This window comes from Chelon labrosus (genome assembly GCF_963514085.1).
Source record: "Chelon labrosus genome assembly, chromosome: 20".
NCBI classification, from domain to species: Eukaryota; Metazoa; Chordata; class Actinopteri; order Mugiliformes; family Mugilidae; genus Chelon; species Chelon labrosus.
The window spans coordinates 2,033,297-2,055,490 of NC_140353.1; the positions used below are offsets into that span (position 1 = coordinate 2,033,297).

Below are 22,194 nucleotides of genomic sequence, written 5' to 3' on the forward strand. Positions count from 1 at the left end.
TCCAGTTATAAAATAGAATAGAAAACATTTTTCAAAATAAAAGCTATTATAGCTTTTATTTTGAAAATCCACCATATTCAAAAGTCTCTATGCCCAAATTTTAATATTCGAGAGCTTTTACATTGAAAGCCAAGGAAACTTTCTTACAGCCCTTTCTCATTTCCTGTAAGTAGTCGTGGCCTTTTATTTTGAAAATCATGCATATCTAAGAGTCTCTTTATTAGCAATCATGGAGCTGTCAAACATACTTCCTGAAGGCAGTCGTGATCTTTTGAGAAATCCAACATATTTAAGAGCCTCTTCACAAACTTTTATTGTCAAAGTCAAACATACTTCCTGTTAGTAGTTGTGGTGTTTTATTTTTGAAAATCCAGCACATGTCAGAGTCTCTTTATGAGGGAGCTTTAACTTTGAAGGTCAAGCATACTGTCTGGCAGCCTTTGTACTTCCTGTAAGTAAACTTGAATGCAAGACACATACTTTAAAAAGAAAGAAGAAGAAGAAGAAGAAAGAAGTTGTCAGGTGAGGGTCTGCAGTCTCACCACTAGATGGCTCTATATCCCACACACTAGTCCTTTAAGTTTCCTTCCAGCGCTGCTGATCTGGACGAGGCTGAGGTATCTGAGCCCGACCACCTCCAGTTACTAAATTCAGATCTCAGTTTGTTCCATTAATGTAATCCACATTAATTATTTGCACGTTAATAAAAGTTTAAACTCCCATGAGTCACTTAAACCTGAAGACTCGGACGAAACGTCTTCAAGAAAACCCAAACTAGTCCAAGCTGTTTTATTTCATTCGACCTGTTGGTTCAAGGAGCAACAAAAGCAGCGCTGCCACTTTTCTGGTTCAGTTATTCAGTTATGTGTCTTGTGTTTTGTGGAGTCAGATATAGAAGAATAACTTTCCTCTCTGTTTTATTTGGTGCAGCTGGTTTGATTACATCAGAATACATACAGCGACAGACTAAAGCTACAAACAGTTTCCCAAGCACTTTGGATTTACATTAACTGCTAATGAACAAGTGTTTTTCCTTTGAGCGCCTTGATGTTGGCAATAAATACATTCATATTGTGACTGTGGCTCCTTCACGTTTATCCTTGAAGGAAACTCACCGATCCAGGTGAAAGGTTTATGATCTCTGACTTTCATGGAGCTGCATCTGTTTCTCTATTATTCATCAGATTTGTTTCATTTCCATCTTCAGTTATTTGTGAACCTGCTAAAAAAGATGAAACTGCTTTTAAGACATTCAACAGAAGGCTGCTGCACATTACAACATGCAGCATACACTCACATTAGACTAGAAAGAAAAACAAACACTTGAATATTCAAGTATAATAACTCAAGACATCAATGACTACAGATCAGAGATATGTGGTGGGGATCCATTTTTAGCACCTGAAAACAAAATAGGTTTCCGAGCTGGTGAGTTCATGTGTGCTTGTTCTTTCACTTCGGTTGTCAGTTAAGAAATCTTGTTGTTCAGCTGTCCGGGGTATTTGTCGAATCTCTTCTCAGCCTCCTCGCTGAACGCGTCACCTGTGAGGAATAACAGAAAATAAATAAATTAAGCAGCTGACGAGAATAACCAGCTTGAGTGGTACGTACTAACCCAGTAGTTTTTAGTTTCTTACCAGTGTGGCAGTTGTGGAGCCAGATCCGATGTCCGTCATATTTGCAGTTGCATTTCATGCCGTTGTTGGTGAAGTCGCTCTCGGCCACTTCGTAATTTGGATTGATCACAACCTGAAACACATTTAAATGTACAGTTCTTTTCCTTTTAGTAGTTACGTTAGTCGGTGCATGAAAACACCAACTTAATCCAGATCACTCATTTATTCTGTCCGTGAAGCTGCTCACGTGGTAAAGAGCTCAGTCGTTTAACCTTCAGTATTTTCCTCTGAGCCACACACTCACTCACCTGAAAGATGTAGTTTCCAGGTTTGACGTCGGTGATGTCGATCCACTGGCAGTCGATGTCGTGTCGGTACAAATCCCAGCAGCCCACGGTGATGCCCTGATCGCCGAAGTTGGCGCACTCGTAGCGTTTAGAAACACCTGAGGGTCGCCAGTGAGAAGACGGATTCAGTTTACTGGTAAAAACCCGTGACAAATGATTATATGTTCACTTTCTGAATGCTGTAGCGTCTCTGAACTTTAAAGATGGAAGAAGTTTAGATTATTTTCTGTATCATTAATAATATTTCTTAAGGATTTTCTCTCAGACTCACCCTCCTGACAGTCTGTGTCCTCCAGGCAGAAACTGGCTTTGTGTCCCTCTGCCACTTTGGTGCCGTTGGCGTTCAGCAGATCATAGTGGGTGAAAATGTCCATGCTGTGGTAGTGGCTGTGTAACGAGTAAAAGAAAATAAATAAAGAAGATGTTTGACTAAAAGTACAAACAACACGTCATGAGCTGGTGCACAGAAGGAACAGAAACTTTTGGGTAAGACATCTTTTAGGTTTTCTGCTCCTGCTGCACGGACCGACCTACAGGCTAATATCAAACTTCAAACCTTAAGTATCCCTAATTCTAAAACCTTGTTTAAATTAATATGTTACCCATGACAGGCGTGCCAGACCCACGAGTGGCGTCCGGCCTTCGGCTTGAAGTCGGCCCGGCCGACGTTGTGGATCTGAGAGGAGAAGCGGAGGAGACGGCGGTGTCCGTACGGCCAGTTGGCCTTGGCGGCGGATTTGGAGAGGCAGTCCTCCTCGGCGGCGCAGTAGAGCATGTGGAGGGGACGGTCCTCGATGTAGACCGTCTGCTGGACCAGAGAGGCGTTCAGGACTAGATCAGAGGCAGCTGGACACAGAGGCAGGAGTGGGGTTAGAGGAATATGTCATGTCAACTGTTTGTTTTTGTTTTTAGTTTGTAAGTTTCTTCCTTGGTGTTTCTTGTCCTGCTTTACTTCCTGTGAGTAAAAATGGTGATGTGGCTGAATTCATAAAAGCATAAAAGTAGGAGGTGGGTTGGATTTGATGCCTCAGCTGAGCTCTCAGGTGAGTTATCACTAAAGCTACGCTCCATTTATAAAACAAGCAGGATTGCATTCCTGAGGATTATGAGCAATCAAGCTGCAACACAAACATTCCCAAACGTTCCTGCTGCTGCTGCTGTCACTCACTCTCGGAGCAGATGACGCCGGCAGCAAACTTCGCTGCAGCTTTCTGACAGCTGACGGTTTTGTGATGCTGGCACTGACTCAGAGACATCTCGCTTCCCGTGCACTTCACGCCGCTCATCACCATCTCCGTCACATTACTGCTGTCCCAGTACCAGGTTTCCTTAGAGCGAGGGGTGGTGATGGTGGGTTAGACAATAACAAACAGACAAGAAACACGACGCATCGATCAGGGCTTCATTATTCACAGAGAACTCAGTGTGATGCTGCTGCTGCTGCTGCTCTGGAAAACAGATGTTCTAGACTTTGGCTGCACACAGTGTAACGCTGACTTTATGACGCCTGGAGGACAATAACTTTGTTCAAGTTCAAGTGATTCAATAATAACACTACTTACTGTACAGCTTATAGCAGCTAAAAAAAAAATGAGGCCACTGTATTTTCCACTCAAGTGTTTTTCTCTTTTTTTTTAAATCATATTTTTAAAGACATCAATTTTCTTTAAAGGTCCTGACAAAGACTAATCTATGATCACACCCTTGAGTAACTACTTATTAGTTTGTAATTAAAAACTGTTCTTTCCTCCAGATTTAATTAAAGCTACCACAGAATAATAAATTAAATGTGTTATGTGCTTTGTTCTGTGGGTGTAGCGACTATTGTGTGCTGATTCTGGACAACACTTGACATTTAAAGATGTGCTCATTAATTTGGTTTTAGTGCCGCGTCATTAAACCCAAACAATTTAAATTCCTTTGTGGTTTTCAGTTTATGACTGCATGATAAAATATCAGTAATGAGCTGGGATTAAAATCTGGCTGCGTATTTATATTTGTGTGTATAGTTCAGCTCTGAGAATGAGCCTGGCTTCAAGAAGCTTCAGGTTTTTAAGTTTAAGTAGAAATCTATTTTGAGTTTAGACTTTCTTTAAATGCAATACTTTACATTAAACAGCTTATTTTAAATAGAGTTATCCCAGTTTCTAATGTTTGTATCTGTTTGTTCAGTGTCTGACTGTGGAACAAATCTCTCGGTCCTACTTACAGTGATGGCATGCATGGAGTATCCGAGCCCTAGCTGCCTGCAAACCACCATGGCTTCCTTTGTGGTCCAGCCTGTGCTGCAGACCGTGCCCCACTTGGACCCAACCTGAACCTCCACCCGGCCCTCATAACTGCTCCGGCCGCCCACTATCCGGATCTGCAGAAAGCGTCCTGCTGGGAGTCAGTGAGGGGACACACTTCCTGTCCTGTCTCTGAACTGTCTGAGCTAAGGGCCAGCGGGAAGACGTGTCGCTGAAGCAGCAGTAGTAGTTTTGGTTAGTGTTTTCTAGGCGAGGAGAACGTGAGCGTGGTTTCCAGATGAGGTCACCGCTTGGCTGTGGTGGCGAGTGGTTTGGAGTTTGATTAGAAACTTCATGTGGGCCTGTTTGGATCCGCCCGCACGGAGCAGACCTAAACAACATGTTGTTCTTCCACGTAGAGAGAGAAACTTCTGCTCCGTATGGAAATTATAATATACTGTCATATGTTCGTTATGTTCAGTAGACGTGTGACTAACGGTTAAAAATGTCATATATCTTAATATATATGCACAGAATTTAAAAAAATAACTTTACACTCAGTGGCCATTTTATATTTTTACTCTGCCGTGGCAGACACATGGTTACGTGACAGTAAACACACTCCTGTCTCTGCTGCCAGAGGAGCTGGATCCAGTATCTCAGAAAGAGACGACCAGATGGAACTTTTAAATAACGTCGGTCTCTGGAGTTTACTGAGCTGTATGTGTGAGGGACGTAAAGTGTCGGCCGTGTGATGAATCAAAGGAGAATGGAAAGACTCGTAGGAATATAAAACAGAGATCTCTTTCCAGCTTTTGCTGCGTTTTACCGTCACTCACGAACAAATCAGCCACTGCAACAAAGACCCTTCACGGTGTTTTATGAAGTCTGAGCCACGTCGCTGCAGCAGAATCAAGAAAAGAGTCCGACAGTAAAATTAAAAGGCCACTGGGTGTAAATGACAGCATATTAAATTTGCATATGTCCCATCTGCCAAACACCAAGCACTGTCTTTGTGGTGTTAATAACCTACTTGCAGCGCCTGGTTAGAGTAGCCTAAGCCCAGCTGCCTGCAGGCCACCATGGCCTCCTTGGTGCTCCAGCTCTCTCCACAGATCAGACCCCAGCTCTCCGTCCCGTTGGGGTCTGTGCTCAGAACCTCCACGCGGCCCTCATAGCGGGTTCGTCCTCCTGTGATTCGGATCTGTGCGTGCGACCAAGGGCGTTAGGAAAGCAGAGCGCAGATACACAAGAGCCGGATCTCAAAATATTACTTGAGTGAAGTGAATGTCTCTAATTTCACTGGTTTGAGTCTTTAACCGGCGTCTGTGTGGATCTACAGGAGATATTAAGGGAGTATAATCTGGTAAAATACAAACTGTACAACCAGAAATACTGAAAGTTAAAAAGAAATCACTGCTGTCAAAAAAAAAATATATAATTTGATTCATTGGATTTACAAAAAGCAAAAATTAAGGAAAAGATTAAATGACTTTTTTTGTGGCAGCAGTAGAGAAGAGTTATGTGAGATTTCTACATCATCATGCTCTAGTGGTTGTTAGAGCAGCAAGCACCGACAAATGGACAAAAGATAATAAAACAAACAGAATAAAACAAGACACTTTCTAAACTTCTTTCCTACCCTCCTACATGGAAAGTTATATCACTTCTCGATATGACAAATATCAGTTTTAAAGAGATAACTTTGAAGTAAGGAAGGTTCACGTCTGACCAAGTTCTCGAGGCCCATGTAAGGCACGTTGCAGCGAACAGCGGCGTCCTCCATGTGTTGACAGTCCTCAGACGTGATGTTTTTAAACGGGCAGTTCCAGATGGACTTCTCATGACCGAGGCACTTCACCTCATTCATGTACATCGGACCCATCCCTGGACAAAGAGACAGACACGTAGACGGCGACTCTAAACTTAGATGTATTGGCAACAGGATGTTGTTAGAGGGGGGGGGGGGGTCTTTGAGGGGAGGGGCCTCTGTGGATCATCCCACAGATACTTGATCAGTTTGGGATCTAGTGAATTTGGAGGCCAGGTCAACACCTTGTGCTGTTCTTCATGTTTTTTAAGTTGTACCTAAAGTGTTTTTGTGGCTGCATCCTGCTGGGGATGGCTGCTGCCATCAAGGCACCCCCATCATGGGGTGGGGGTGCCTGGTCTGGTCTAGGTGGGTGCTACATGTCTAAGTAACATTCACACAACAAGATGGTTGATGTTATTTTATTCTCCTGTCAGTGGGTTTAATGTTATAGCTGATATAGCTTGAATTTCCCTCGGGATTAATAACATATCTATCTATCTGATATATGCTCTAAAAGAGAATTCACCACTGCCGAAACCCGGGATCGAACCAGGGACCTTTAGATCTTCAGTCTAACGCTCTCCCAACTGAGCTATTTCGGCCTGCATAGCACACGTCAGTCAGCCTTTGGAGAGGGACTCAAACACATCACATGCTCACAGACTGGACTCTAGTTCACTGGTGTTTAGTTCACGAAGTACCTGAGCATCATATGACAAGTTTTGAAGCATTCAATAAGGCACTTACACCAGATTAGAACAATCCAGGATCCTTGGATCAACTGAGGTGTTGTCTTTCTTAGTGTATTTGACTTAGCTGTGAGATTTGTCTGATTCTTATTGATTGACTGATACTGTTTCCATGTACAGTACAGAATATACATATATTTATATAGAGTATGTCCGGAAACTAAACGCCATCTCACTTTTTAACCCAGAGCAAGTTTTCTCTGTCAGCAACTTCACATGTAATCTCCAAACTTTCACTCCATCTCTACTGTCAGTGAAAGGAATTCCTTCAGCTGCGCTCGTTTCCGACTTCAGCTGACGTTCAGGAATGTTTCTTGGACTCCTGCAGCCAGGCGGTGGTCTGACATCAATCCCAGCACAGAGCAGATTTAGTGACGAGTCTCCTCGGCAAACTTCCTCTGTGGTAGAAATCCCGATGTACAGACTCGAGAGCGGACGCCCACGCCCAGGGTTTCCGAGAGCGACAAATCAAAAGACTGACTGTTTCTGATTTGGTGGAATCTCGGGGCAGTTTACCCAAACAACGTCTGTGCTGTTGAATAAATCATTAATTGCTGTAATAAAGACACTTTTTTTAATACATAGATCGTCCTGTAGGGTAGCGCCTTTATTTTGTTGGATTAGAAAATAAGTTTAATTTCCAGCGAGCGTGTTTTTTCCTTCTTTTTCCCTCTCGTGTTTTGAAAAATGTCTTTTTAAATCAGATAACAAGCTTTCAGGTAGTCAGACACTTTTATAGTTTTATTTATTAAATAAATTAATTGTATTTGATCCTACGGGGAGGACATTTGTTCCCTACATTTACATTTACATTTCACTACATTCATTTAGAGTAGTTTGGTGACTTGTTGAAGGGCAGTTCAGCCACGGATAGAGAGAGGATTTCAGACACCCGGCGCACAGGCTAAAGACTAAAAGACCTCACTGCTGCCGAAACCCGGGATCGAACCAGGGACCTTTAGATCTTCAGTCTAACGCTCTCCCAACTGAGCTATTTCGGCACAAAACTCATAAACCATTCACTCTTTGGAAACGGACAAAGAATAATGTGCAGATTGAATTACTAACTGACCACACCTGCATTTCTTGTTTTGCTGGTAAAACAATTGTGTGTGGATGTGTTATGTGCCCTGATTTGCTCAAATTCCTCCAAAGGCAGCACCTTTAAAGCCAGCCCTCATCAACAAGGACACATGGTCACACCCTCACACACATTTACACAGAAAAACATCTTAATTCAGCTTGTTGGGTTTCCATCCTGAGCTGTTTTCAGTCTGCAGTGAGGAATTATGAGGTAGATTAGCTTTTCCACCAAATTTGGGTCCAGAAGGAGAAAGCTACAACACGAAGAAGAATATTCTAAAGTGATTATTCTAATAATTATGCATCATTTACACCCTTTCATAAGGCATTGCACTTTTGAACTCTGGTTATCAAATACTTTGGCATAAAGTTTTACAGTTCCAGTCATCAGTGTTACTCATGTGGACACCAGGTGGCTCAGACACATGCTGGACTTGTAACACTGCCTCATTGTCATCAGAAATGGTCCGTGGCCTCAGTGGAATGACACAGATAGTTTCTTTTCTTTTAAACACGACGACTCGGGGATCAAAAATAAACCCAGTAAAGAGCTCTTTAATGAAGGAGGAATGGGCGGATTCATGTCAGCGATGTAGCGGGGGATGCTTTGCATTTGTGAAAATCTTGGGATTCAGTCAACAATGATTTATTTGGCTCTTATTTTACTAACTTAGTCATAAAATGAGCAGCTCATATTGTGTTTTTTCTTTCTCTCTTTCATGCTCAGCATTCCTTTACTTATTAAAAAAACTCAAGTGAGGAATCCATGTGGGAATGTTAAGGTCAGATTATTAGTTGGGTGAAGAGATGACCTGAGAGATTAGAGAGGCAGCAGGTGACTGAGGTCTTCTCTGAAGGAGGATACAAACACATCCTGCCTCAGGTGTCTAATTTTGAGGGATTTTTATTTACCACTAGCAAAGCTGAGCCATTTTTCTCACCTTGTCCCATGCGGGCGCCGGTGAGAGCCTCCTTTGCGCTGCCGAAGCCGAGCTCCCTGCAGACGACGCTGGCTGACTGCAGGTTCCAGCGGTCATCGCACACTGTCCCCCACTCGTTGTCTTTCAGAACTTCGACTCGGCCCTCTCCCACCTTGGCACCTCCCTTCAGCCTCACATTGGTCTAAACAGCAAAGAGACACACGGGTGATACTGACTCTACGAGAGTCTAATGTTTCATCAGTCCAGTCCTAAAAATTGCTTTACCGAAATTTTAATTTTCTTTTTCAAGCCACTGTTTTGCATGAACAGCGGTCCTGGCATGCAGCTGACGACAGCCGCCATGCCGCCCGTGCAGACTGACGTGGCGTTTGGCTTGCTGAACTCCAGGGGGCAGGCTGCCAGGTGGACCTCGGTACCCGTACAGGCCACAGAGTGAACGTGGAAGTAGTTCTTCTGACGCTCCAAATACAGCCTGAAGGGAGCAGAGACGGGGACAGGGGACACTGAGTGGACGGATGACTGGGTTGAAGTACGCAGTATTTACAGTATTTACAGTATTTACGAGTATGCAAGGAAAATGAAAGCTCTGACATTAGGTTTTAAGTACTTCATGAACATATTTTTAAAAAAATGAATGAACAGAATAGAACACATTATTAAAATACTACATATGAAGGTTATGAGTCTCACTCAGGATCACAAAAACTACAAAAAACTATAAAAACATGTCTGAGGACAGGAAGAAGATCTTTCCAGATCTGATGTATGAAGAGCAAACTATAGAACAGAACCTACAGAACCATATAATAAGGTATATTTTGGGAAATACACATTATTTCTTTTCTTGCTGAGAGTTAAACAAGAGCATGAATAGCACAGAACATATGTACCTACAGGTTTGCTTAGCCCGGCCAAAAGACCACACTTAGGTGCCATCACCTCTAAAGCCCACAATGTTATATTTATATGGTTTAATTTGCAGCTGAAATTGTAACTCGTAGCCTTTATACTCACATATAATCTAAAAGAGACTTAACATGGTAAATGGTAAGCTTCAGACAAGCTAATTATCTGATTCTAGCTTCATATTAGCCTCACAGATGTGTCTTTATTTAACATTCAGCAAGAAAATGCATTGAATCTACACCACACTGCTCTTGTTATAAAAAATAACAAGGGACTAAACTAAACATTTAAATAAGAACAGCTGAGTTGAGCGGCAACATGTGCCGTTCAAGCGACAGTTTGTGGAAGCAGCACGTGTGTGTGGGTCATTTCTCCACTGAACTCATTCATTACCCTCCGATTACCTTTTGCCAGGGCTGCTCTGTTTAGACTTAGTGTTAGCTTTAGCTTTGGATGTCTGCCTGCAAGGTAAACAGGGGTTAGACTGCACAGTTAGCAGGAGACAAATGAGATGACACAGGTTACACGATGCACAAGTACGTTATAAACTGTAGTTACGCTGCTCAGTGGGATGTGTCACGTTCAATACATCTGTCTCCACGGGCGACTTGTTGTAGTTGTGTATAAAACACTAAAAAAAATACACGGATGTGACAAAACATTAGGTACACTTGTGAAAATAAATTGTTCTAAATGTTTAATTTATGTTGATGCAGGGTCAGAAAGGTGGTAACGACTGTATGATGATTTTGGAGGATGCAGTTTGGGATGCTGTTGAAATGGGTTTAGACTAGAATGGGGTTGTCAAAATAATAGAAACATGTGTTAGGATGACACAATATAATCCAATAGCATTATAAACTACAGTCTCCACAATGAAAGCACAGTTGAATCAACAGCTCTCTCACTTATTTTAAGCTAATGCTGAATACTGCAAACTTCACGAAGCTAAAATTTAGTGCTGGACTGTTTTGTTAGCCTGGATTCATTTTCACTAGTGTACCTAATGTTTTGGCTAGGTGGTGTGTAGTTGAATCAGACACATCCTACTTATTTACACTCAAACAAACATAAATATGACAAAGACACATTTTATTACATATTAATTTCAGCACAAACATGTGGCCAAAAGTATGTGGACATATTTTCACATTACTCAGCATTTCTTTATTTTTACAGAGATGTTGTCCATGTGTTTGGTTTCTGTGTCCATATATCTTTGGCCACACGGTGTGTAACATGTAAAGCATTATCCCAGAGATGTTTGTTAGTACTTTTTACATCAATGTGAGCCTCAAGTCACCACATTGACTCTTTTTATTTTCTACATCGTAAGGCACTGCTTCATGTTTGGATGAGGTAATAATTAAAGCATGATGATCACGTAATTAGACCACATGCTCTGTGACGGTGGGTTCTTCAACTGTCTCCCTGCAGGTCTCAAATAAGAGTCATCCTGTGTTACAGTATTTTACGAGTACTGACAAGATCCGAGTCTGACCAAAAAAATGAAGAACTGTGTTGATAGTATGAACATTCCTACACACACACATGTATTTGTGTATTTTCAGCCAGACATGAGAATTTAATCTCTTTAGAGTCCTGACTTGGTGGATATTTTCAACATCAGGACTCGTATACAACTCAGACATAATACTCTGAGTCCAATGTGGTAATTTCTACCTATCTGGCATCCTGAGCAGTAAAACTCTGCAGATCAGTTTTTGTCATTTGGAGACTAATTAAGTTAATGAACCCAGGATGTCAAGTTACTGACCTCCTCCAAAAAGCATGCCATAATAAAGAATGTGATTTCCAGATGTTAGATTAAAAAGTAAACTAATCTGGGAAATAATTAGAGCCCCATCAGTGGCACGGCACAGACTGACGACATCTTTCCAATCGAAATAAGTAAACAGCTATTAAACATGTGAAACAGTGATTTGTTGAATTAAATCACACAGAAAATGTTTGTTATTAAATTAGGCGCATCAGTCTGTGCCATGTCTGAAGTAAAAGGCAAAGGGCCACACAAGGTCTAAACCTTGTGTTTAAGTAAAATTACACAACCCATTCAACATGCTGCACATTATAATAACATGATATTAGAAAGAGGTAAAGACTCAGCTAGCTAGAAACAGGAGCTACGTGATTATTGTCCACCCAGAACAGGAAACCCACTGTCAGAAGTACAGTAAACAGAGAGCAGGCGGAGGTGGACGGTGGGTTTTCCCTGTGACTGTGTACCTTCCACCGGCCGAAACATTAACCTTCGGCTTGGAGACCTTCTCAGCCGCTCGCTTTTTCAGACGTCTGCAACAGTGAGACAGCCAAATTCCATCACACACAGGAGAGAAACTACACACTTAGTACACTTAGACACACACACACACACACACACCTTAAAGGTTCTGCAGAGTCAGTGGTGAATAACATTTTTGAGATACCACAAGTTTCCAAAAGCTCACGTTACAAACTTCACAATTACTAAGCTATTCCAACTATTCAGAACAAATGATCTGCCTGTTATTGACCAGTAGCACCACAGACGTCCAGTCAGTAGCAAATAAAAATATCTTAGTTCTTATGTTCTTTTCTTTAATCACAGTCATGTTGGCGTGGTACGCTGGCTGCTTTGAGGCAGACAAGAAGACACTTAAGAACTGCTGACAAAAAAATCATCAGATGTCCTTTGTCTTCTCTGGAGGACACTGCCAGTTCCAGATGTCTCAGCAGAGCCTGGAACATTAGAAAGGACACAGTGTGCACCCTGGACACAAACTGTTTGCCCTCCCGTGCTTTGGGAGGAGACACAGCTTTTACCACTGGGTCGTCCAAACTGTGAACGCTGCTAATTTATAATTATGAGCAATGACTTTTATTTTAAACAACGCAGTAGTTTATTATTAAAGTGGTGGAGCGTTGAATCTGTCAGAAACACTAAAGAAGAAGAAGGGTTTTTCTTGAAGAAGAAGATGGCCAAGATTGTGACTTTGTGTCCCCTTTGTGCCCCTTCTTAAAACTTGTCATGTCTGTTGTGTTTACCAAAATAATAATTATTCAAACCAGAGGAAAAACCATCAGATCAAGTGTTTACGTGGTTATTAGGTGGTAAAATTGTCCTACTGAATGGATTATTAAATGTTTACCCCCCTCTTCTTCTGATCGGACTAGTCTGTTCAGATTTAGGTGGTCACATTTATTCTTATTATTAGTGGTACACTAGAGTCCAGGTGAAAGCAGCAGCGTATAACTGTGTGTCTAAAGCCTGTGCTGTCCTGTGTTTAAAAGATGCTTTATAACTTTGGTCTACTCCACGTGAGGAAATTTAACTCGATTTAACTCAAACAATAAGGATAAGAAAAGGCTAAAATTAGACAACGAGACACAAAACCTCTGACTGTTATAAAACGTGCAGGTTGGCTTCCATCCAGTCGCTGCTGTCGGCGCATTATGTGACCAACCAGCAGACCTCTGTCCTCAGCCCCAGACCACCGTTCCCCAGAGCCTCAGCCTTCGCACACGGCTGAGAGAAAACACACATTTCCCCTCGTACTACTGTGAACCAGCTGCTGAGGACGAATAAAATGTCCAGCCAGGAATGTGTGCAGTCATACTGACCGGATAGGTCCGAGGCTCCACCGGTGAAATCACTGCTCTCGTGTAACGCACACACAGGCCCCTTTAATACAGACTCCTAGGGCCATTGTGTTGTGGGGCTTAATTTTATCAAATACTATACTAGAAGTAATTTCCAGTGTCCTGCAGGTCCAAGTTAACATCTTAACATCGATCATTTTCTTCTAGTAACTGTTTGCTGTCTGTGCTTTCACCTGGAACACATAGAACACAAACTTGTACTTTCCATTTCTGCAGCTCTCGCTCACAAACTCTTCAGTTTCCTCCGCAAAGTAACGACCTCATGAACTTTGCAGCGAAGGTGAGAGAGAAGATGAAATATGTGACAGACCACACAGACAAACAATAAAACAAAAACATCCTCGCAAGAAAGAAATAAGAACCTTTGTTGTAGTGTTGCCGCTTTTGGCAGACGATAGGGAAAGTCTACACACATTCCGTCTCACGACCACAGTAAACAGCAGTTGCTGTAACATCCACTCTTCACAGAACAAAGATTAAGATCCTTCTTGTGGTTTGGTCCAAGTGTTGCCACTTTGCTTTACAGAACAAAACTGTGGGAAAGTCAAAGTGTCTGCAGCAGACATCACAACCTGAGGGACCGAGCCACGTTCTTACAGTCTAGTTCCCACAGCAGGTGACGGGCAGCAAACTTAAAAAGAGACATCCTATATAAATATAAATATATTCCAGAGTAAGCTCACAGGCTGCATATTTTTATCAGTTTGAAGAAGTAGTTTCAGTTTTGGTTTCTTGCAGAGAGTGGAAACACAGACTACCGTCTTACTCTGCTTTCCATAAACAATGGAAGTAGGCACAAGAAATAAACCTGGACTAACTGATGTATTTAAACCAGGGGTGTCAAACATATTTTAGTTCAGGAGGCCACATAGGTCCGTGTAACGCTTATCAGTTCAATTTTCTAAACACAAACGGACATTTGGAAAAACAGAAAAATGGATTCAAATATCAAATTTTTCATTTTTTTCCACCTTGACAAATTAAAAAATTGGATTTTTAAACTGTTTTTCCAATTTTCTGTTTTCATTCAGAGGATCAGAAATTTAGAAAATTACAAAATTGTGTAAAAATTGCATCTGGGCTCCAATTATTCAATACTGCAATGATATTCTCTCCCTCGTTCCACGTAGTTCTATGACGTTGCGTCGGTTGTGAGAATTGTTTGGCTACTGGCTAGTTATCGTGGGTGCGTCTGGGTGTGTTTAGGCGGGCACTCAAGAAGACTCGGGGCAGTCATGTCGACGCTGGATAGCTACGAGAATATAATCCGAAATCTTGTTGAGAATGTAGGTTGTACTTGCGGGCAAGTGCAAAACTTCTTACAGACGAACTTTGGACTGAACAGGGGGGCAAGCATCTCGTCATTGTACAAGTTTTGCATGGATCGTAACATACACAGGCTTGATTATGCAAGGGAGATAGAGAATAATAATTGAGTAATTGGAGCCGAGACGCAATTTTGCAAATTTCTAAATTACTGTTCCTCTGAATAAAAACAGAAAATTGGAAAAGCAGTTTAAAGATCCAATTTTTTAATTTGTCAAAGCGGATATTTGAATTGGATATTTGAATCCATTTTTCTGTTTTTCCAAATGTCCGTTTAGAAAATTGAAGTGATAAGCGTTACACGGACCCACATACAGCCCTGTTTGATCTCAAGTAACATAATAACATAGAAACCTATAAATAATGACAATTTGCAAATGTTTCGAGTCGTTTTAGAAGTTTACATACTTACATTTAATTAATTATCCTTTAACAAAACATTTTATGAACAATCTGCAGTTTAGTTCTGGGTATCAACGTTGCGTTATGGTCGCAACTCTGACTAAAACAGTGTGACGCCTAGTGGACAAATTAAGAATAGCAGTTCATTTTATTGAAACTGCTGTTAATGTCTTCCTTTTCATTTTCACACCTTGCACATTTACACCTGTGGGCCAGATTGGACCCTCTGGCACGCCGTATGCTTGACACACCTTCTTTAACCCTTATTTGTTTTTCTAGTCTTCATGCTAAGCTAACATTTTCCAAAATGTCAAACAATACGAACTTTCTTTCCTATGTGCAGCTTTGGTGTCAGTGATGCAGAGCAGGCGGTTGATGGCCACTTGACTTCAAATTTGTCATGAATGAGTTGCTGCAGCTTTAACTTCCATCACCTGCCACCGGTTTCAGGCTTTATTGGTAAAACTTGAGCGGTTCACTAACCTGTAGAAGTTCTTGTTGACTTTCCTCTCGTGAGGGAATCCCAGCATGCCGCAGACCACACGAGTGTTTTTCACTGTCCATCCGACGTCGCAGATCTGCGCCCAGCCGTCTTTGTATTTCACCTCCACCACGCCCTCCGTGATTGGCTGCTTCTTTTTAGCCATGGCGACCACGGGCCGGAGTCGGACGGCCTCGACTGTGTTCTCATTAACCTGTACCTGGAAGAGCAGAGCAAAAAAAAACAACAGTTATGTCTGTTTATAAAGTACATTAACGCTTTAATTAAAGTTAATTATCAGCGGATGAAAACTAAACTTTGTTGAAAATCAGTTTTTACTGTTTATGTGCAGGAAAGATCTTCATTCTGAGACATCCATGCATAAAGACATGTGCTCACACATCTCTTAAATAGTTGTGCATGAGAGAAGCAGACATTACAGTGAGTCATAGCTGTAACAGAGGGTTATTTCAGGTCTTATCCTCTCACTAACAGCTCATAAGTAGTAAATGAGACCGTCCCTGATTGCCAGCTTGGCACTGACTCACTTCCGCTGTGGTTTATGTGGGGAAAAGAAAAAAAAAACCTGGCTGTCGTCGCAGATTAAAGTCTGGACGCCACATTTGACTGAGCATCACTCACAACAACAGACGGACAGACAGAGGGGAGATTGGTTACGCATCTGAAAGTCCACCCACTTCTTTCTTATGAAATCTTTTATCGTTTTAGATAATCCGTCTGTGTCACAGATACACCAGCCTTTCCCTTTTTCCAGAGGTCTGAGGAGACGAGTCACCGGGCTAACCTTGTTCACCTTGGACCATTCAGTGGTGGTGCAAACAAAGGACTGAGAGTGCGAATGGAAAATAGTGAGCAGCTGTAAAAAGCTCTGTCAGAGTAGCTGTGCCTCAACAGATTAAAGTTTTTTAAACTTTATTTTCTAAAGAGGGGACATTTTAATTGTTCTACAAGATTTGAACCAGTGATCCTGAGGTCACAAACCCACAAATATTCAGTCGGCCTCTCCATTACGGGGGACTGTAAATTTCACAGAGTAAACCCTCCACACATTACATCACCTCACGACAATAGACTTGGAGAAGCCACTGCTCTCAACAGGTTCAGACACATGGCACAGCCGAGCTAATCAGCACCATGTGTGTGGCAGCCACAGAGGGAGTTGCACAGAGGTGTTAAATGTCTTCCATGTGGGTTAAACCTGACAGAGTCTATAATCTGTGCAGAAAGGGAGTGTTTATGAACTCATAACAGTTTATTAATTACCACAAAATCTCTTAAATGCATTTTGGCAACTTACGTCAATAACATTTGAGTCCACGAAGCCGGGAATCCTCTCATCTTTACACACAACCCCAGCGTCTTCATCGTGAGTGCAGTCACTGTTGCCCCAGCCTCGAGACTTGCAGAACTCGATGCTCTTCTCACCTCCGTTACACAGCACGTTATCCAGCCAGATTTTTCCTGCACAGGCAGCAAACTGTCAGTGAGGCTTCAGAAAAAAAAAAAAACTCCCAGGGGATGGAAGTGACACTTGGCTGCTTGTAACACTGGTGCTCTTTGAAGTAACGACAGCAGGCTCAACGTGGCTGCACCTTTCCTAGACAGGAGTCTGAGTCTGAGTCTCTGTGGCAACTATGTAAATGTAGAACAGTCACTGTAACATCAAGTAAAGACTACTTTTGCAACCACATGTTGTCTTTAAGTTGGTCAAACTAATTTAATTTGAACTTTTTGTAAACATTTGTAAAGAATAGTGGGTGGCACAGTCTGTGGAGTTTGCATGTTCTCCCTGTGTCTGCGTGGGTTCTCTCCAGGTTCTCCAGCTTCCTCCCACCGTCCTAAGACATGCTCGTTAGGTTCATTGCAGAAAATGAATGAATAAACGAATGTGAAGAATAGTCAAGAGTCAATATGCACAACAGCAGCTCGCATGTGTTTAGCTGTAACCTTTTACCTTGGCCTTTGCCATATTTGGCGCTGTGGGCCCATCCCGTGGCTGAGACGAAGCCCAGCTGGCGGCAAAGCACGTTGGCGTTAGATATCGAGAAGTCGTCGTCACAGATGGTTCCCCATTCTCCCTTGTAGAACAGCTCTACCCGCCCCTCGTTGTGTTTTCGCGGGTATCCAGACAGTCTGACCTTTAGCCGTTCGCTCTGGGCCTGCGGGGATGGGGATGGGGATGGGGATGGGGATCGGGATGGCGTTGGCGTCGGCTTGGCTGTGGTTGGCGGCGTGGTCTGCGTTAAACAGCACGGCAACCACAACCCAAACAGAAGGCTCAATGCTATCTGCTGTCTGCGTCTCAGCTTCTCCATTATTTCAGCTTCTGCACAGGGAGAAAAAGACAACGTCAAGAAAGGTCTTAAAATAAAAAGACTGCTTCAAGCTTTCTACAAATTAAAGTAGCATGCATTTGTCCTGGTTCAGGTATTTTTTTATGAGAATCACGTAAAGCTACGAGAACTACTTGAAAGGTCAAACCCAGATCACAGGTGTCAACCATTTTTCCTCCTCTTTAGGAATAAATGAAGTACTCTAAAGTTCTCTAAATCTGTTTTAGTCCTCTCTTTGACCCTAGAACTGCAGAAATGCACAATGGTAGTAAACCATTTTCCTTTTCTTTAAGAGAGTCTGTGCACACCTCATAAGTATGTGAGGAATGCATCATATCATAAGGATATTTGAACAAAAAACACTTTTCTGTCCAAAAAAGTAAGTTTTCAAGAGTCGTGTATAAGTGTGGAAGCTGCCTCTAATCAGCCACAGAACATTATAGAACAATTCAGTAAAGCTAAAAGCTAAACCCCTCAAAAAAAGAAGAAAGCTGAAAATATGCTCAGCACATGGAGGCAGGATTGATGTAAGAGTGTAGAGTTGCTCCAGTAGTTTGATTCAAACCATCTGGTCAGTGTTTTTTTTCTCACGTGTGCTGGTCGGGGAGTTCACAGGGAATATTTGAAAATGTGTAGACTTCATTGATCACATGATCAAACTGATTACAGAAGCTAAATGAATGTTTTTTATCTGTGAAATGAATAGCTGAGCTTTGTGTTCATGTTCAGAGTTTATATTCATTCATATTTTCAGATACAACGAGGCAGACTTTGCCAATAAAATGTTCTCTAGAACCATTCTGTACAGCTCTGGTCGGCGGTGGACACCACATAGGCCTCCTATTGATAACATGAGAGCTACACTTCTTAGCTTTTGGCGAAGGGGTGGGCGGGGGGGGGGGGGGGGGGGGTTGTTCCTCCAGGGACACAAATACAGTAGTGTGATGTGTTTGTACAGAAACCACAAACTTAAGGCACCCTTTTCCAAAACATGGTCTGAGACTGACTACATCGTCTTTGAGTCTTGATTTCACAGCGTGTGGAAGGACACACACGGTAAAGGTTTGGTCGGCATTGGCTTTTACAGGCAGAGCCACCGTGTCTGAAGCTGCATATTTGTGATAATGTTCTGTATCTTGAACTTTTTAAAAAATATGTTTTTACCATCTTTATCCGTTTGGTGGAAAAGACCAAGAACAAAGAGGGGTTGATTACTTACTGGGAGTTAGATGAGATGTTTTTCCTGTGGCAGGCTCCATTAAATAACTGATAGAAAGTACATTTCTAATTAATAATATGTTTTAAATGTATGTATAAGTACAAGTCCAAACAGAGGGGCAGAACCAGATGTTTGCAGCTGTCACAGTACTTCGTGGTTTATCTCTAAATAGCAATGACTTAACCTGCACTAGCGTTCAGTGATAACAGAGGAAGGACTTGCTGAAAGGAGATTCTGTGGTTGAATAAATGAAAATTTGGTAAATGTGGACAGCTGTAAACAAATTTAGCTAAAATATGCAGCGGAGAAAGGCCAACGATAACATTTTCATCCCAGCTCTCTGCTGTAAACATCTATCACTTCCTGCTTCAACTTTCACCTACTGTGCCACAACTTTCGTGTGCAAAGAAGGATTCATTTGAACATTTCAGATTACCTCCTTTTTTTAATGTACCTCAAAATGAAGTTTAGTGTAAAATATTTAGCTTAATGATGGCTCACCGGCTGCATTTAAGTTTCAGTGCTTTTAGTTTAGTATAATCCGTGGAGATGTCGGCATGAATATCAGATCCAGACTGAATTTAATGTAATTAGGGAGACTGAAAACAACCAGTCGGTGGAAAAAGGAGACTGGAATACCTTGATTTCTTTATGGCCACTAATAAATTTAGTATCTTGCATGGAGTGGAAAATATAATGTCTCGTCTGATTTTAATAAAAGGCCATCACTTATGTTATTTCAGTCAGTGTAGACCTAATTCAAGCAGACCCTCTCTCCTCACCACAGCACAGACTCTCCATACCAATGTGCTCATGGATCAGGTCTTATGAAAGGCTCAAATCGAGCAGGCAACAGTTTTCCAGGATCAGCACGGCTCTGGGCTTTCACATACAGAACTGCTCTCTTAACCAAAGAAACTGCGCGCACACATTCCCACCAAAAAAAAAAAACACACACACATATGCGAAATTGCTAATCAGTACCAGAGATCTGTCCTGGGAGTAAAAGGCTCCCTGGGCTACAGATTTTCCTGCCTTGTTGTAGCATGCCGCTGAACCTCAGAGAAGCATGATGAGACTAAAATAAAACCAACAGGAGCCACATCACAGAAAGACAGATGATGGATGGTGAACGAAACTATAGATCAATACTAAGGGTTTATATAAGTCTCAGTTATACAACTAGATAAATATAAAGACAAAACTTAAGTGTTGTTTAAACATTTCCTAGAAATTGTTGGGTTTCTGGTTCACCAAAATGTTAAGTAAAAAGATTAAAGTTGCAAATAAACAGCACCACTTTCTAAAAAAAGATAGATTAGATAATACTTATCTTCCTCCAATATGACACTTCATTTTATCTTTTTAATGGATCATTGTGAAGCATCTGAAGCCAAACCTTATTACCATACTATACCGTTTATATAGCTATAGGTTTTATGGCGCTAAAAATGTGCAGAATCCCAGCTTTAAATTTGGAATTAATCGCTTATGTGTGTATAGTGATCCAGCTCAGAAAGAGGCACCAGTTTAATAAACTGTAGTTCTTCTTATCCAGACCCAGATCTGGACATAACATCAACCAGGATAATTCCTTTCCCAGTCACTCTTTATTTTTCTGCAACATTCCTCACATTTTCTAAACCCCTGCACCCCAAAACTGGTCAGAGAAACAGCCAGTGTGAGTACTGAGACTCTTTTTAACATGCATTTTGAGTATTAACTGGAGCTTGTTGCTTTATTCTTACTGATTAGGGCGTTTTGCTGCAAATTCACCTTGTGACAAATACAAGCACATTCATTTCGGTCATTGAAGACTGACTATTAACTAATCTGTCTTACCTTACAATGCCAGTATGAGGAGGTTGTAGCGGTTCCAGTGGAGAGAGAGAGAGGGGGGAAGAGCTGGGTTATAAATTTCTAAATAATCCAGAAGTTCATAAACTGAACCGCCTGAGACGAAGGATAAATAGATGTCCCAGGGCTTGTGCTAAATCATCTTCTCCATCTAACACGGGTCCAATTTGCGGGGCAGTGGTCCACCCAGCAGCCAATTACTCCTTTCAGCGTTACTTTCCGTAAATTGCCAGCTGTGCAACCCTCAGTGAGGAGGAGGAGGAGGAAGAGGAGGCTGGACTGGAGGGGCTGGATATTCCCTGAAAAGACACTAACTCTTTCATGAATGGTTCCGTAACAGGCTGTTATAGAAGGACTGAAAACGTGAGCTTCCCCTGATCATACCAGGCATACGTGCAGGCTGGAGCACACTACGTGTCCGCTTTAGATTTACAACCGGAGTTTAATAAAAAATCTGATCTTTTTTTTTTTTTTTTCGTGCATGATGTCCACAACGTTTCACTACAGAAAGATAGTTTATACTACCATAGCTGTCAAAATTACACAATTTATGTGACAGCCACCAAAGTTAAGTCGGTTAACAATGTTTTAAAATAGCCTAAAAACAATAATCTCAAACCGTGAAGACAACTGAATATAATTACCATGATTTGCTATTAAGGTGGGCTGCTAAACACCATGTCCCAAATAGTTTTGGTAAATAGCCTACCATAACTTTTACCGAGAGCTAGCTAACTAGCTAAAAGTGATCGACCACACTTTTATTGTTAAAGCTTAACGATAGCTAGCAGATTACCTTAGCCTAAATGCTCAACATAAAGAGTAGAAAAGGCTAACTTAGCTTTCGCTCAACACAATAAAATCCACTTACCAGCCCTAAAAGATATCTTATTCATTTATTAAGATACTCAAACAACAGTAGCTACAGGCCGATAGCCAGTTTACGTGTGCGGACTTCGTGGCGGGTGTTGCCTAGTAACTGGCCCTAGTTTAGCTTTATGCTAGGCTATATAGTAGTATTTCAGTTAAGACTATTTAACGTTTCCTTTATGTATTTAAAAACTTAATTCTTTTACACAAAGATATTTAGAAAACGATAATTAGCCTTTAAACGTGGGTTATGTGCATATTTTTTGTCACCTCAGCTGGTTGCCAAGTAACTGCCACCAGTTTAGCTTTATGCTAGGCTAAATTATCCGGCTGCTAACTGTA

At 41.7% G+C, this 22,194-nt stretch overlaps 1 protein-coding gene across 4 annotated transcripts; it reads right to left on the bottom strand.

Annotated features, from left to right (window-relative positions):
• Positions 1–138: 138 nt before the first annotated feature.
• Positions 139–21,215, bottom strand: loxl3b (lysyl oxidase-like 3b). Of its 4 annotated transcripts, none has more exons than XM_084568370.1 (16): positions 20,968–21,215; positions 17,528–17,899; positions 16,871–17,034; positions 15,555–15,772; positions 11,931–11,996; positions 10,088–10,144; positions 9,042–9,249; positions 8,778–8,958; positions 5,924–6,078; positions 4,173–4,328; positions 3,132–3,291; positions 2,566–2,809; positions 2,235–2,350; positions 1,925–2,061; positions 1,638–1,749; positions 139–1,542 (listed from the first exon to the last, which is right to left on the bottom strand). In XM_084568370.1, exons 2-16 carry the CDS (start codon positions 17,886–17,888, stop codon positions 1,469–1,471), a joined length of 2,409 nt encoding a protein of 802 aa, XP_084424496.1. In that variant the 5' UTR covers positions 17,889–17,899; positions 20,968–21,215; the 3' UTR covers positions 139–1,468. The 4 variants fall into 4 exon arrangements, with proteins under 4 accessions (XP_084424496.1, XP_084424495.1, XP_084424497.1 ...); XM_084568369.1 differs by lacking the exon at positions 4,173–4,328 and adding an exon at positions 5,225–5,395 and having other exon boundaries at positions 141–1,542; positions 20,968–21,213; XM_084568371.1 differs by lacking the exons at positions 4,173–4,328; positions 10,088–10,144 and adding an exon at positions 5,225–5,395 and having other exon boundaries at positions 141–1,542; positions 20,968–21,212.
• Between the last annotated feature and the right edge of the window lie 979 nt (positions 21,216–22,194).

Bases quoted from the DNA above. Each gene is read 5' to 3' on its own strand.
- loxl3b (XM_084568369.1), bottom strand. From the start codon at position 17,888: ATGGAGAAGCTGAGACGCAGACAGCAGATAGCATTGAGCCTTCTGTTT. The intron at 8,959-9,041 runs GTAAAGCAATTT...TTTGCTGTTTAG, and splicing joins AAAAGAAAATTAAAATTTCG to ACCAATGTGAGGCTGAAGGG. The intron at 6,079-8,777 runs GTGAGAAAAATG...CTCTTTGTCCAG, and splicing joins CGGCGCCCGCATGGGACAAG to GGATGGGTCCGATGTACATG.